Source organism: Furipterus horrens, unplaced genomic scaffold (assembly GCF_987537825.1).
Source record: "Furipterus horrens unplaced genomic scaffold, mFurHor1.1.pri manual_scaffold_2, whole genome shotgun sequence".
Lineage (NCBI taxonomy): Eukaryota > Metazoa > Chordata > Mammalia > Chiroptera > Furipteridae > Furipterus > Furipterus horrens.
In genome coordinates, this window is record NW_028327172.1 from 145,520,244 (window position 1) to 145,537,583 (window position 17,340).

Sequence of the window (17,340 nt, forward strand, 5' to 3'; positions counted from 1 at the left end):
ATTTTGTTCTCCTTTAATTTCAACATTTCTTCAACAGCCATCTGGAGTGGAGAGTGATCTATCTTCCACTTCTCATAAACCCGGGTGTCCAGAAACTGTCAACATTCTTGTAACTCAGTCTGTTTTGGACACCCCAACTATAACTTTACTACTTCAGCCTTTTCTTTATCCTGGGATGAGGCTCTGGCATGTGCAGGCCTTTGTTTTAGCATCATGTTATTACTTTTAAAGAAAAAGCAGACATTTATTTAAAGACACACATAGTATTAACTAAAAGGTGCATAGATTTAAAAAAAAATTTTTTTTTCTACCAACTTCTGCCTCTATGGTCCTATTTCCAGAGGACTCCTGAATTTCTTATACATCTTTTCAGAGACATTCAGTAACTATACCGGCATATGTGCATGTTGCATGTGTGTATATTCCTCTTCTTCACTTAAAAATCTTACTGTTCATTTCATATGCCGAAGTAAATTTCAGGTGCATCAAAGGTTTAATTTTTTAAATGAAATCATAGAGTAATCATGCAGTATGAGAAAAATATGAAAAAATCTTTATTTAACATTGATTGTCAAAAATCATAAGATGAAAGACTGGAAAATTTGACTGTATGAAAGTACAAACTATAATTTTCCTAAAGTGATTTTGATCTTAAGATTTATCCCAAGGGCATACTTTTAGCTCTAGTTCTGTCTCATGACATTAGCTCTCTTCATGACGGCTTAGACAAAACCAATTCTCCTCAAATAATCAAAGCCTCTATCAGGTGCACTGAATACAGGGAAAGATTATTATATTCTATATGTCCTGACAGCAAAAGTAATTCAGTGGACTCTCTTCATTTTATTCCTGAGAGTTGAATTTATAACTTTAGAAAATAATGGTTTTTAATAATCAGACTCACTATCTTGCCTTTCTAAATATGATAACTAGAAAATAATGTATACAAAGTGTTCAGAAATTTCTTCCAAGTCAGAATTATTGAGGAATATTTATTTTTACAGGTACATTTGGATTTCTTGTTTGAGTACTTTTCCAATATAGAGTTAGAATCAGTTGAATGTTAGCATGCAATGCTAGCATTGCATTTTTAAAATGTTAAGATTAAAATTGGGTAATTTAAAATTTGAGGAATAAACCTTTCTTTCTAGAAATATTTTTAGAATGAATTTGAGTGGTAACTTTGTTAATGTAAATTTTGTCATGTAACTCGAGACTGTAGAACATGCTCTTGAAATATGTGGATAGCTGTTATTTGGAATGAAGAAGGTGGAGGCTGCAGGAACACTATTTGGACCAATTTGCACTTTGTTTCTGGTTGGAGGCCGAGACTAGGACCAGTAAGCATTGCCCAAGAAACATATAAACACAGAAAACTAGAGCCTCAGCTGAAGTGGCTCACACACTGCATTCAGCAAGCCAGTTGGAACCACATTAGGCTTTTCTCCTGAAAGCCCAGAGGCTTCTTTTCTGTCTAGAATTCCTTCCATGCTTTTCTTTTTTTTCTAAATGAAAATCACAGTTTGTCCACTTCTTTTTTGGTCAATTCCTTAAGGCTTTTGTCACCTATTTCATGGAATTTCTTCCCTGTATTATCTTCTTTCATGTTAACATTAGAAGTAAATTCCACAGCACCTTCCTAGCTTCAAGCTTCTGCAGGATTACTAAGGAGAAAAATCAAGAGGATCTCCCAAAGCAACTGGTCTGCCATTTTTTAACCTACTACCAAGAAATTAACCAGAAGGTTTTTATTTTCTATTCTCATATTATCTAGAAGTGTTAGCATCCCCTCTGAACTCTATTGCCACATAGATAGAATTGCATACTGACCAAAAGGAAAGCAGCCCCTGACATCCTGGACTTGGCCTGGTTCAATCAGATAGGCCTTGGTGTTGCTACGAGCTGGTGATTCTCCTGTTGAATATAAACAGTTTCACAGAACATCACTATCAGACAAAGCCACTCTGGGACCAGGAGGGATCAAGATAAAGATGAGATTACTTTGTACCTGTGCCTGAACATAGACAAAACACAAATGTTATCTCAGCTAAAAGAATGACCAACATTCTCCTATCCTGATTCATCTGAGTAAAACCTGTTTCTAACCAATTATAATTCTAGACTTCCCTTTGTTAGATGAGAAATATTAAAATACCCAACCATAGGATTAGCCTTACTTCCTGACAGTACTCAATCTGAAGCAAAATTCTATTTCCTTGGGTCCTCACCAAATAACCTAACCCAAACCCTAATGCTATGGGAAGTCCTTTATACTCTCTTACTGAACTGGCCCATTGGGCCCTATGGTATTTGTTCTCCATCTCTGCAACAAGTAATAAACCTACCTTGTTCAGCTCCAGATGTGTGCCTGGCAGTCTCTGGCTGGAGGACAATAAGAGAGATAAAATGGGAGCAAGATTGTGAGGTACCTGTTTCCCATTTTAAGGATGTAGCTTTTACTTGAATGAGATGGGATGCTATTAGGGGATATTATTTTATAACTTTAAAAATTTTACATTTTAAAAAATTTTTAGTAGTTTTCAATTCACAGAAATATTGTAAGAACTACACAGATAACTTATACTTTATTCAGATTCACAAATTATTACCAGTTTGTCCATTTGTTCTCTATATAATCTTACCTTATTCTGAATCATTTCAAAGTTGCAGACACCATCATACACTTTTACCTCTAAATAATGCGTAATCTGTTTCCTAAAATAAAGCACATCCACTTACAAGTATAGTGATCAAATCAGAAAATTTAACATTGATACAATGTTATTATTCAATTTATAGACCTCATTCAGACTTCACTAATTCCCTCCAAAATGTCCTTAATGTAATTTTTGTTTCTTACCTGGTTCAGGTTCCAATCAAGGCTTATATATTACATTTAGTTTTTGTGTATCTTTAGATGTATTTAATCTACAACAATTATTTTGTTGTAGTCAATTTCTTTGTCTTTTCTTACATTGACATATTTGAAATATATAGGCCTTTTATTTTGTGTTTGTTAGTTTTCCTTATAATTAGATTGTTTATACATTTTGGGGGAAAATGCTACATACTAACTTGTCATTACTTTTAAAATCACTTGATCATGATGTGTTTGTGAGTCTAAGCTTTATACCCTGATCCACTGATAAGTCTGTCTATATATAAGTCAATATCACAGAGTGTTAATTATTCTAGCTTTATACTATGTATTAAAATCAGTTACTATGTCTGCCTACTATTAAGCTAATATAGGTACTTTGCATTTCCAAATACATTTTAGGATTATTTTGTTAATTTTTACTAAATCCTGCTGAAATTTTGATTGGTAGTATATTTCAATTACAAATACATATGGAAAAAATTGAATTCTTAATAATACAGAGTTTTATCATCTCAAACCTGATATTTATTTAGGATCTCTTTTTTTAAACCAATGTTTTATAGCTGTCAATGAAGAGATGAGGCATGTATTACGATATGTTAAGTTTATCCCTAAAATTTTATGTTTAGGGATGCTAGTTTAAAGGATTTTTTTTAAATTTCAGATTCCAGTTGTTTATTTCTAGAATATGGAAATGTAATTTACTTTTGTATATTGATGATATATAACCCCATTAAACTTACTTGTTAGTAAAAATAGCTTCCTGTACATTTCATACAATTGTAAATGAACATGTTTTAGCATATTTATGATGGCTGTTTTAGCTTCTTTGTCTGCTAATTTCTTTATCTCTGTTGTATCTGTGCTTGCTTTTTTTGACTAATTTTTCTCCTGATTATAGATCACATTTTCCTGCTTCTTCAAATGCTAGTAATTTTTAAGTTGCTGTTAGACATTGTGGATTCTGTGTTGCTGAGTGCTGAAGTTTAGTATACTCCTTTAAAAATCATTGAACCTTTTCCAGATGCACTTAAGTTGCTTACAATTCTGTTTGATCCTTTTGATGCTTATTTTTAGATTTAAAAAAAAAAAAACTGGTTTAGAGCAGAAGTCAGCATGTTTTTGCAGTGCTCTTCTTTAAACTTAAGAGAAAAGTTATTTAGTCTTCTTTTCAAAGCCATCTAGTTTAAACATAAGTTTAGTTTAAGAGGAAAATATGTTCAGAGAGTAAATATGTTTAGCTTTGTGGGCCATACGGTCTTCATTGCAACTACTGGACCAACATTTCAGTGTGAAAGTAACCTAACCATAGATAATATAAAGAAGCAAGCATGGCTAAGTCCCAATAAAACATTTAGTTACACAGATGGTAGGTCAGATTTGGTCCCAACATTGTAGTCTGCCAATCCATAGTCTAGAATCTACTTCATTCTAGAGTTTCTTTGCCTCATTACTGGATTACCCTTTCTGGAGTTTCTACCAAATGCCCTCCTTATGCGGCAAGCTGGCTGGTAAAAACTCAAAGATATCTGTTCCTATGTGAACCCTGGTAATTTTTCAGTTTATAGCTCCTGCTTATTTTTCTCTTAGAAATTATTCTCTGTCTCTCTTTGTGAACTTTACCCTATAAATAAGAAAATTAGAATTCAGCCAAAAACTTAAGCATATTTTCTGGATCTCTTTCTCTATATAGCCCCCTTTTCTTCACCTCCTCGCCTTATAAACCTGAGCTGCCCCAGACTCTGTCTCCTCAGCTCGGTGCTTCCCCTTTTTCTACTGAGCTGACCCTTTAGGATCTACAATTCAGAAAGTGCCTCAAGGAGAAATCTGAGGTGACCATAGAGTGCTTTCCCCCCTTTCTCTATGAGATCGCAATCCTGTGCTTCCTGTTATTCAATTATCTAAAAACAGTTGTTTCATATATTTTGCCCAGGTTTTTAGTTGTTTATGGCTGAAGGAAAACTTCATACACTCTTACTCTTACTATGTAAATGCTAAATGCAAAGGTCTTCTAATTACTTATTTTGTTGCTCAAATGGTCTCTAATGTGGGCCAGTGAGGTCCTTTAAAAACTGGCTCTTTAAACCTGTTATTGTAATGTCACAATTTTTGAGCATTTCTGTATCAAGAAAAAAGATCCCCAGGCTCATCTTGCTCCCTCTTTTCCTCAGCTGTAAATAGAACATTTTCCCAAGAAGACCTAGTTCTTTGTAATGGGGAAGAGTGTTTAAATATAGTAGAGTTTGAGGCAGTGACATTCAATTTATACTAAAATATCACTATGGTTCTTTACTGCTTAATGGACCACACAGGACAGGACCAGGACAGAGAGAGCAGGAAAGAAAGCATTGCAGTGAGCTCACACAAAATGATAGGGGCTAAAGCCAAAATAGTAACAGTAGAAATAAGGTATATTCTAATGGCAGGATTGATAATTAATATAATTCACTGAAATATTATATATAAGCGATGACATACAAAGATATATTATTATTACAGCTCATAGAGCTTGGGACAATCGTAAGTTATAAGATGAATTTTCAGCCAAATTCAGTTTGAATATTAAGACTGATGATACAACAGACACACTAACAGGGTTTTAAAATGTCTGTTGCTCACATGATCAAGCTTTCTGGGAGATCAGGGTAGCCCTCAGGCATGTCTGAACGTAGTTTTAGAGAGCAGGGACTGGAGACTGGTGTAGAGTTTTGTGGTGGTGAATGGGTGGGACCTGAGTGGGAAATCCTGTGCACAGGAAGGGGCTTGTGTGCTTTGAACCTACTGCCAGCAGAAGATCCTGGGCTTTTCGATCAGCTTTTCCAGGTGTGGAGCACAAGAGGGAGAAGTGTCAGCAAGCAAGTTAAATACCAAAAAGTGGATTCAAATTCTACTAAGTAGAGCTCCTTACAAGATGTTTTTTTTTTTTTTTTTCCCTCTGAATGCCTGGAGTTATACAGTTGCCATTACCAGAGATGACCAAGACTATTCACTGAAAAAGTTTGCAGGGGATAATTCAAAGATTGGATTTAAGCACATTGAGTTTCAGAATTCTCTAAGATTTGCACTGGACATTTGTAACTTTTATAATTTATTCTTTTCTGAGCCGTCTGTTAAAATATTTTCCATGTATTTACTTTTTATTAAATTTATTGAGATGATATTGGTTAATAATGTTATATAAATTTCACATGTACAGTTTTAAAATACAACATCTGTATACTCTATACGTGCCTGCCATCAAGACTCTAATTGCACTGTGGCTCAGTGGATTGAGCATCGGCCTGAGAGCCAAGTGTCGCTGGTTTGATTCCCAGTCAGGACACATTACTAGGCTGCACGTCAGGTCCCCAGTTGGGGGCGGGAGTGAGAGGTAACCACACAGTGATGTTTCTCTCCTTCTCTTTCTCCTTTCTCTTCTCTCTCAAAAATAAATAAATAAATAAACAAACAAACAAATAGAGCCCTGGCTGTTGTGGCTCAGTGGATTGAGCATCGGCCTGTGAGCCAAGTGTCACTGGTTCGATTCCCAGTCAGGGCACATTACTAGGTTGCACGTCAGGTCCCCAGTTAGGGGCATGAGTGAGAGGCAACCACACAGTGATGTTTAAAAAAAACAAACAAACAAACAAACAAATTATTTTTTTAAAAAAAGAGTCTAATTGCATTCCATCACCATATATTTGATTCTCTTTACCCTCTTTGTCCTTCCCCCATTGCTTCCTACTCCAGTAATCACCATTCTGTTGTTTGTATCTGTGAGTTTGGGTTTTTTTGGTTGCTTTTTGCTTTATATTTTTATTATTTTTTACAAAATTATGCTGCCCACAAAGAGGGTCACTGCCTAATTTAAACAATATTTAGTTTTTGTAAAAATTACCGTTGCACAATTTTATAAAAGCTTTAATATCAGAATCATTTAAAGGTATACACCCTACTCTTAAGTAGCTAATTTCTTTGAATAAAACAACAGGCAAGGAAAATAATTTGGAAATAGGTGAATAAAATTAGTTGGTAATATCCTTTGATATTTATCAAACAATGTGTGCTATTTTATGGGTAGAATACATTATAGCAGTGAGACTTTATTAATGTAGTGGGCTCTCCATTCAAATTAATCTTGTGTAATTTTGAATTACTGCATTTTAAAGTTATGCAGCTATTTATGTTTAAAAATGTAACATTTAAATGACTCTGATTATTCTACAATATTAACTATATTGATTATGTAGTATATTAGAATCTGTAATGTGTTTCCATTTAGAAACATGTCCAAATTATTTTCTTGTTTGTTTAGAAAGAATTAGATTTTAACTTGATTTAGTCACTTTGGAAAAAAGTATATTCAGGATCAGTTTGTTTTTAACTCTCTAAACAAACTGGAATTGACTGAATCAATACCAATGCCAACTTGTATAAGATTAAGTGATCTAGTAATTTTTCAGGTTCTACACAGTCCCATGAGAAATAATGCATTTGGTAGTCAACACCTCCATTTTTGTTCTTCAGTTGTCTTGTGTGTTGTGATAGTTGACCTGATATCATTGTCTTATTTTCAAGTCAATGGATTAAAAAAACATAATTCTTTAGGCATTAGATCTGGGTCCAAATTACATCTCTTCTCTTGAAACACAACAAGTCATTTAATATCTATAATCCTCAGTTTTCTTATTTATAAGTGTGAGGGTTAATGTAGGTGATCTCCATCTTTGTGTTGCTCAAAAAAATGTTATGATTTAGATTCAAGCCATCTAAGCTATCTATTTTCTTAAATAGGTAAGATTTTATTAACAAGAGTTTTCAACCCCCAGAACACCTCTTACTTCCAATCTATACCAATGCTCAACCACCAGATAACTTGCCTCAGGCCATGGAATCTACCATCTAGAAGTGGAATTATCTAGGTGGGGAATCATCAGCAACTCTACCAGGTAGGAGGGGAAGAGGGAAAGGAAGAAAATTTCTGATATTATGGTCACAGAGTAAATGTGAAGCTGATGTCCCAAGTTAGAGCTCTGAGCAGGTTTTCCTACTGAAATATTGTTACCCATTGTTCTATTGTAATACTGGAGCAGGATAATAATAATAGCATCAATGTGTGTCTTAAACTGCTTTATCATTTTCAAAGTACTTTATTTCACTCATTCATTTACCTGACTGATATTTGTTGATCACCTACTAAGGGCCAGACACTATTATAGATGCTGGTTACATAAACAGTAGTCTTTTTAATTAGTTTAACTTCTCTAGGGTTTGCTATTATTTCTTTCTCTCTTCAAATAGGGGAACTAAAGCTCACCAGATGTGTGTCAAAGTCACATCACTGATAACTATCAGCATCACAATTCAAACTCAGGTCTTTGAAAGCATTGCTCTTTACCTTAAGCTTTGTGAAAAATCTTGATAATTGATCTTGCTTTATAGGGAAATGGCTTCTAAAATTCCAAACAGTTGGCAGATAAATATGCATTGTGGAGAAAAGTCTGTTGGATAGTTGGGTATTGCTTATATATTCTTGTCCCTGCTTCTGAGGAAGTATCATTCATATGCTTTATTTCTAAAAAATACTGGAGTGTATGGGTGCTAATGAAATGCATTTCCAAATACCCACTAATACATAAGCTCTTAGTACTCTAAATATTTTGTTTCAAGATTAAAAAATGGAAAGCTTCATTTTGGCTTTTAGACATAATTTACATTCCTGATCATAGCTTATAAGAAATGCTGTATTTGGGGATATTTGGAGTACTTTTCTAGATCAATAAAATGATAGTGCTTTCTCCTTTTTTTCTCTCATTTTGAATGATCCTTATGAGTGATCTATAGGCCAGAACCCTGGGGAGAATTAGGACAGAGAGATAGGGGTCTGTTAACTCAAACTCTTAAGAACACCTTATTTCTTTATATATTAGAGCAAATTAGTTTTTACTACCTTTTAACTGACTAATGTGTTAGTAGTGTTTCCTCATCCTTTTTTTTTTTTTTTTTTTTTTTTTGTTATTGTTGTCTTGTTTCCTGTTTTTAGGTCACTGCCCGCATGGGTATCAGGAATGTCAGAACGGCAAATGTTACAAACCAGAGCAAAGCTGTAATTTTGTAGATGACTGTGGAGATTCTACTGATGAAAATGAATGTGGGAGCTCCTGTACTTTTGAAAAAGGCTGGTGTGGCTGGCAAAACTCCTGAGCTGAAAACTTTGATTGGATTTTGGGGGTTGGCTCTCATCAGACCCTAAGGCCTCCCAAAGACCACACACTTGGAAATGAAAATGGTAGGTTGTTAGGTTGTTACAATCACCCTAATCATATTCGCTGTGAGCATTGCATTTTCTTCCCTGACAGCAACTGGAGAGCTTGGGAGAGACCACCATGTATTTGTCTCCTAGGACTGCCATAACCAAGTGCCACAGACTGGATAGCATAAACAACAAACAGTTATTGTTTCACAGTTTGTGAGGCTAAAATTCTGAAATCAGGTTTCAGTGGGACTGGATTTAAGTACTGTGAGGGAGAATCATCTGTTCTATGCCTCTCTCCTTGCCTCTGGTAACCTCAGACATTTCTTGGCTTGCAGATGGTATTCACCTCCTGTCTTCACATTGTATTCCCTCTATGCAGGTCTGCCTCTGTGTTCAAATTTTCCCTTTTTATTGGGACTCAGCCATTGAATTAGGGCACACCCTACTGACCTTATTTGAAGCTTATCATTGAAAAAGACCCATTTCCAAGTAAGGTCACATTTACAGGGACTGGAGGTCAAGACTTCAACATCTCTTAGGAAACACAATTCAACCCCTAACAGTGAGTGACCAAAAACCAATTTTATTTTGGTAATTACAGATAGGTGACAATGCATGTTGCCATAAGATACATTCCCTAAATGAAATACCCTGAATTCTGCCACACGTTTGATCTTTTCAGCATTTCAGAATCCTCATCTCTCAAATGGTGAAAATACAGTTTGCCCTGTGTGCCAAAGAATTGTAGAGATCAAATGAGATGATGTGTATGCAGGGAAAGTGGTATGAAGGCTGCAGAGGTCCCATACCGATGTCACTATAGATCACACAGGTTGAAGGGGTTGGGAACAACTCATTTTTGCAATAAAAGATGAAGGTCAAGTCTTAGACTAACTGGTGAAGGGACAAAGGGCATTAGCAGAATAAAGAAGGGCCCCTGAATTTTGGGGTGTTACAGAATAGAAAAAAGGTGTCTAAATGTTGAAATTCCACAGAACTATGAAAAACAAAGCTCTCCAAGTCAGCCTAATCAAGTCAGAGAAGGGAAGGTCTAAGTTCCACCCAAACACACAGCTCTACATACATAAAATGTTTTGGATATTTGTATCTTTCCTGTTTTGTACCATATTAAAACTCTCAGTGTTTTATTTATGCACTCTACCGATGACTGAATTTTTGAAAGCTCCTTCATTTATATTTCATAAGTAATCTTTGTGTTGTTTTACAATAACTGAATAGTTTGGGGAGTCCATTAAATGGTTTCTGTAACTATCTTGTTGATCAATGGCATAAAACTCCTGTCAAACGAATCAAACTACATACTATGAAGTACTTTTCTGAAAGCACACAGTTGGAAATTGTTTTGTCAGTGAGTTAAAGGCATGGCTCTTGGATTTCCCTTTTGTTTTTAACGGCAATACATTTGGAAGTTCAGATTATATGAAATATAATTAAAAACTCTAACAATTCATCCACCAATGGGCACCTAGTCCGGTTCAATATCTTGGCTATTGTAAATAATGCTGCAATGAGCATAGGGGTGCATATATCTTTTTGGATTACTGTTTTCTTTTTCTTTAGATAAACACCAAGGAGTGGAATTGCTGGATCATATGGTTCTATTTTTAATTTTTTGATGAGCCTCTGTACTGTTTTCTATAGTGGTTGGATCAATTTATATTCCCACCAGCAGTGTGTGAGGATTTTATTTTCTCTGCATCCTTGCCAACATTTGTTATTTCTTTGTTTTTCATAATAATGATTCTCAGAGGTGTGAGATGATATCTCACTGTGGTTTGATTTGCACTTACTTCCCTGATGATTAGTGATGTTGAGTCATCCATATGTCAACTACATTTTAATTTAAAAATAAATCAGAGATGGAAAAGCTTAATTAATTCCCTCATTGTTATTTTTATTCTATATGAATCCTGCGATGTCTAGGGCACTTCTTGTATCTGGAGGCTACTCCAGTGGGCCTTCGGAGTGAAGAGGCACACCTCAAGAGTGCTGTGTGGCAAGAATCCAGCAGTGCCTGCACCATGAGCTTCTGGTATTTCATATCCACCAAAGCCACGGGGGCCATTCAGATTCTCATTAAGGTAGGGTCTTTACCTGTGATCTCTCTGTGTTTAGTTAAGTTTCCTACAAGTAGCTCATGGCCAAAGGGAATTTATTGTAACTCTGCTAACTGGACCAGAGGAAGCCTCCTTTAGCTGCTACTGTGGTTTAAATGCTCTATGGAGTTCAGTAAGCTGGGACTGGGAATCAGCTTTGAGCTTAACGTCATCCCCTATAATTATGATTGAATCCCAGAGACTCCTTTTATGTTATCAACCTGTGTAAGACAGGTAAGTTTCTTTTTCTTATTTAAATTCTTCCTTCCCTATCCATCTTAGTAAAAGAAAATAGAGTATTTGTACATCTGAAAGAAGAATGACTATTCACTTTCACTCATATGTGAGTGATCATTAAGGAAACTGATAGTAGACATACTGGTTCTAAGCACACCATGCAAAGCACTGAACTGTTCAGGAGAGTGATCAATGCATGATTACATTGGATTGCTTAGTGAATGTGAAAATTATGCATTTTCTTACTGAGCATTACTTGGATGTTTCTGTCAGGGCTTTAAGTTAGTATAATAAAGTGACAGTATTCAGAAAGCAAAATAACAAAGTATATATTAATATTAATGAGACTTGGTTCATATACCTTTACTCTTTGGCAAGTTAAAACAGCAGCAAAAAGGAGAGGGATAAAGAGAGAGAGAGAGTTCATTTCAAGAATCTAGTTAGAGTTTTGAAAAAGCTGACTTTAAAATCATGCTCTGGAGACCACTGCTGTTTTATTGCACATGAGCTGTGGTGAAGTGCCCAGCACTGATGGAAAGAAAATGCTTGACCAGGATACCAAGGGCTCAAATGTCTGAGTAGCCAATGGCCGACTGCATAGTCTATGTTTTCTCTGAAACCTGAGTTAACTTTATAATTGAGGATTCTGCTATAATGATACAGAAAAGAGAGTCTAATAAAACACATACAGCTATTATCACAGTGATTTATTCTTATATTTGTATAGGTAAACCTACTCAAAATAATGCTTACAGTTCTCACAGGAGTATTTTTCTACTATCTGTTGAATGTGATATTTATGTGATTGTATCATGTGAAGGGTTTGGTTCAGCTCAGCAGACTTTACTTTTATTATTCATTTCACTCATATTTACATTTCAGCTCTCTTATATTATGGAAACACACTTTATATTATTATAAAATGTACAATTAAACTATTTTAAGATACGTCTTCCTAAAAGTCATGTTGAACTCCTGTGGTTCCTCCAATTGATTCCTATGGACATTTAACAGCATTTTTAAAACCTGTCTTCATACCATATTTTTAAAAACATATTTTACATATATATGTATATATATTCTTAGTCACATTTATTACAAAGGGGAGAAAATTTTCATAATATATATTTATTTTCTTCATGAATTTCAGGGCAATCATTTTATTTTGCTAGTTACTATGATATGTATTTTTGATCATCATTACAAAGTACTTCCTAGGCTTCTCTCTGTGTGGAAGCAGCCTGGATTTTACCCTACTCATTAGTTTGAAAGCATTCCAGCCAGATGGCAAACACAATAGGGGAAGAGAATTTGCTTTTAATTTTTCTTTCTTTACTTTTTCAAACTGAGCATCCCTCACAGTTCCCAAAGTCCTTCCTGCTGACTGGCTATTCATTTATATTTATTCTATTTCAGCAGATAGGCTATAAAATCCTGAGAACAAGGTGATGAGGTTTCAGTCTCTATGTCCCCTCCCCAGCTCTTCAGAGAAGGAATTGTGGGATGAAGACAATATTAGAAAAGAGTGGTGACTGCCTAGGGCCCACTGCCAAGCTCAGGACAGTCTTTGTATAGGACAAAAAAAAAAAAAAAAAAAAAAAAGTGGCTGTTAGGATTTACATGCACAACATTAAGGTCTAATCTGAGAAGTTGTAATCTAAATCTGAAATACAGACATGCAATCAGATGCAAGAGTCACATGACCATTGAAGAATAATTTAATAATAATATAGTTTAAAGGGTAGTATTTATCATGGAGCACAACCACAATAATAGATACATTTATTGAAAACCAAGTATATGCCATTTATTGAACATCAACAAATACTATTTTATGTATTGATAATTCTTGGCATAACCCCCTGAGTTAAATAATGTGAGCCCCGTTTTACTATAGTAAGGATTAAAGGAGTCTCATAGAAATAACCTAACCATTCTACGGCTACCTAGCCAGTCAGTAACAGACTTGGAGTTGAAATTCACATATATTTACATCCAGAACTTATGTGTTGACCCCTCACCATCCCAGTGTCCCTCACTGATAATAGCGTTTCACTCTCATAGTACTATAGAGACGTTTTTGTTACTGAGATCCAAAGTTATTACATAAAATTGTTTTCTTTTTTAAGAAAGCAAAATGAATAATGGTTCTCAGAATGGATATGTATAGTTCTTAAACTACTCATGGAATAAAGGAGTAAATTCAGGGAAACCACAACAAAGAAAAAGCTGTTGCTTAGGAAATATTTAGTAAAGAGCAGTGCTATTTACATATTATATATATTACACTTCTATATTTCTTGCTTTCAGTGGAATGAGAACTACTTTTCACTTAATAGGTGTAATTGAAACAAATACAAACTTTGTGTCTTAAATCAAAGTGATGAGTAAATTACAAGAAGATGGAGAACTATTTTGTTGAGAAATTAACCTTAATAATTTTCTTTGAAGTTTCCTTTAGTTATAAATATGAAAAAAAGGCAATGAAATAAAGTAGCTAAGCTTTTTCAAGAGAATAACAACTTTAAAAAAATATAACTAGTTTTCTCTTGCTACTTTTAAGATCCTCTCTTTATCTTTAACCTTTAACCTTTAACCTCTATATTACCTGGATTTGTATGTCTATTTCCTGCTCCAAATTAGGAAACTTTTCCTTCATTATTTTTTCACATAAGTTCTCAATTTCTTGCTCTTCCTCTTCTCCTTCTGACACTCCTGTGATTCAGATGTTGGCACATTTAAAGTTGTCCCAGAGGTTCCTAAGTCTCTCTTCGTTTTTTCCAATTCTTGTTTCCTCCTTCTGTACTGGTTTACCATTTATTTCTTCCTTATGTCCCAAAGCATTGATTTGAAACCTGGTTTTATTCCCTTAACCATTGGTTTCATGTGTATCTTCCTTCATTTCACTTAGTATGGCCTTCATTTCTTCCCTGTCATATTTAATCTTGTCTGTCATAAGGTGTACCTATAAGACTATCAGCTGGTTTCTCAAAAAAGACTTTGCAGGCAGGAAGGGACTGGCAAGAAATATTCAAAGTAATAAAAAACAAGGACCACAACCAAGAATACTCTATGCAGCAAAGCTATCATTTAGAATGGAAGGGCAGAGAAGTGCTTCCTAGACAAGATAAAGCTAAAGGTGTTCATCATCACCAAGCCATTATTATATGAAATGTTAAATAAACTTCTTTAAGAGAAAGATCAAAACTATCAACATTAAAACGACAGCAAAGTCACAAATATTAACAAAAAAATAAAAAAATAAGAACAAAAACAAACTAAGCAGACAACGAGAGTAGGAACAGAATCATAGGTACAGGAAACATGTGGAGGGGTATCAGCTGGGAGGAAGGAGGAGGAGAAGAGGGGAAATAGTGCAGGGATTAAGAAGCATAATAGGAGTGTGCAGAATAGACAGGGGGATGTTAAGAATTGTACAAGAAAGGGTAAAGTCAAAGAACTTACATGCACAATCCATGGACATGAACTAAGGGGGATGGGATTGCTGGAGGGAAGGGGAATGCTGGGCAAAAGGGAGCCAAGGGAAAAGAAATTAGGATGACTATAATAACACAATCAATAAAATATATAAAAAATAAAAATATTAATATATCTAAAATATATAACTAATTTTATTGTGAGATTAAAGCTTTTTAGGTAGAAGGATTATTACTTCATAGTCACTGCTTGGACCAAGCCACTTTGAGAGTGGGATTCAGTTCATGGGATCTTTGCTTTTCCACTGCCTTCTTCATTCATATCACTGGAGAACACAATTTTTGTTGTATTAGACCCGACACTTGTTTATGACTAACTTTTGGCATCTAAATCCACAAATGACCCCAGTTTTTCTTTATCACATCAACTTTTTAAGGTACAGGATACCCTCCCTTTGTCCCAAAAATCATACAAAATGTACATTCAAAGGAAAATAAAGAAAAAATTACCTGAATATACTGTTCATTTAGAGTTATTTTATTCATATAAAGGCCAAATATTGTTACTGTAAGTCAAATTGTGTACAAGTAGTAAAGTTCTGCTACCAAACATACATATTAAGGTATTTTATCTTTTCAAACGACAGGCTAAGAAATGCCAAAATGAGATACTTGAAACAATCTCCTTCAGTTGGCAAAGCTTTAACAAATTGTTTCATGAGACCCAGTTTTATGTGCAGAGGTGAGAATATAATGATTGTTCTTTCAACAAGTGGCTCACATAAAATGTTTGGATCACCACATTTGAGGTAAGATCTTGGAGGCCAATTCAACTCCACTCAATGCTTCTCATGAGCTCTGCTGTCCCACATACACAGAAAACAGGGATACTTGGTGTATCTGCATTGCTGACCAAGGCAGAAGCAGACAATTTTAAGGTCAACACAGATGATACAGTCATGCTTGTGATATTGCAACATATCAATGACTCTCTTTATGTCTTTATATCCTTCATGAAAACAAACTGAATGGCCAGTTGGAACTGCACCAGATAAATTGCCATTGTGGAGGAGGACACACTTCAACCTCCACTTTGAGCTATCAATAAACAGTCACCATTCAATTGCATTCTAGATTGGAATTCCCAATTTCTCCATTAAACCATGTGTGCTATGGCAATACACAAAGCCACCATCACTTTGAAACTATTGCAGAAATGCATTTTCTTTTGATTGAAAGTTGGCTATCTTCGCTACTTTTTCAAGCAAGTTTTTCTCATGCAGTCTTGATGCTAGGAGTCCTGAAGCCTTTTTGGATAGTCCCAAATTTCATCTCAAATCATTAAACTCATGCTGATCAAATCCCTTATGAACTGAATCATCTTCAATTTCAAAATCTTCATCATTGCTGTCATTTAGTTCTTCACCATACTCCTGTTTTTCGAAGGAGGGTAGTTCAATGAAAACTGGCACCAGAATCTCAGCTGAATGTGGCACCAGGCATATAGCTGATGGTAGACTAGGATACTCTACTTTACATTTATTTTTCTTGTTATATCCTGACGTTTTCACTATATAAAAGAAACAGTCTCTTGAATGATCTCAGGGCTCTCACCAAACCATAGGTGTATACCAAATGGCAATTTATCACATGTTACCTTCATCCACATCCATAAACTCTTGACACACTGCTTGCGTACCTTTTGAGGGGCCCAAGACTTATCTCGATCACCAAGTTTTACTTTAAAATATGCAAAATAGGCTTGCCTGACAAATGTGCTGATGTTTGTCCTTTGACTGGGAATGGTGAAATTGCCACAGATATAACAAAATGAATCAGGGTTGCTTAGGCACTTATGACGAGAAATAGCAGATGCAGACATGACCTGAAGGAAAGGAAATAAGTATGTGTGTAAATAAAAAAATAAATTCTGCTAACTCTTTGTATACAGACAAGAACTCGGACTGCACTTCGGAATGCGATTCACTATATAGAGTGGGACACAACCTCTCACCACACTGTCTCATGTGTAACTGAATAGCCTAGACAAGTATGAACCTGTTGCGGGTCTCCAAGGTTGTCCCCTACCCTTCCCCACTTGAGGGAGGTTTGCTGTCAGCCAATAGGAGAGCGCTAGTGCTTCCCTTGATCCAGTCTCGATCCAGTCCAGAGTGGTTGCATTAAGGTAAGTTGTACAGAAAAAACTTGACATGATAAAAGAAAATAAACTGCAGTTTTGAACTCAGCATGCCTATTTAAGTCTAAAAAAGCTGAAAAATCTAATTAACAGGAATTATGTTAAAAATTGTTTCCCTGTGATTCAATGGGCTAAGTCCAAGGTTATAAGCAACTGGAGGAGCTAGAATTTTAGCTTAGCATTTATAAAAATTGAGATTAGAAATCAACTGTTTGATTTCTTCCAGTATAGGAAGA

The 17,340-nt window shown here is 35.2% G+C and overlaps 1 protein-coding gene across 1 annotated transcript in view; it reads left to right on the plus strand.

Moving 5' to 3' along the window:
• MALRD1 (MAM and LDL receptor class A domain containing 1) overlaps window positions 1-17,340 on the plus strand; it is a 622,346-nt gene that overhangs the window by 328,073 nt on the left and 276,933 nt on the right. The window contains 2 exon segments of the mRNA XM_090268028.1: window positions 8,904-9,149; window positions 11,061-11,218. Coding sequence (XP_090124154.1) covers window positions 8,904-9,149; window positions 11,061-11,218 — 404 coding nt within the window.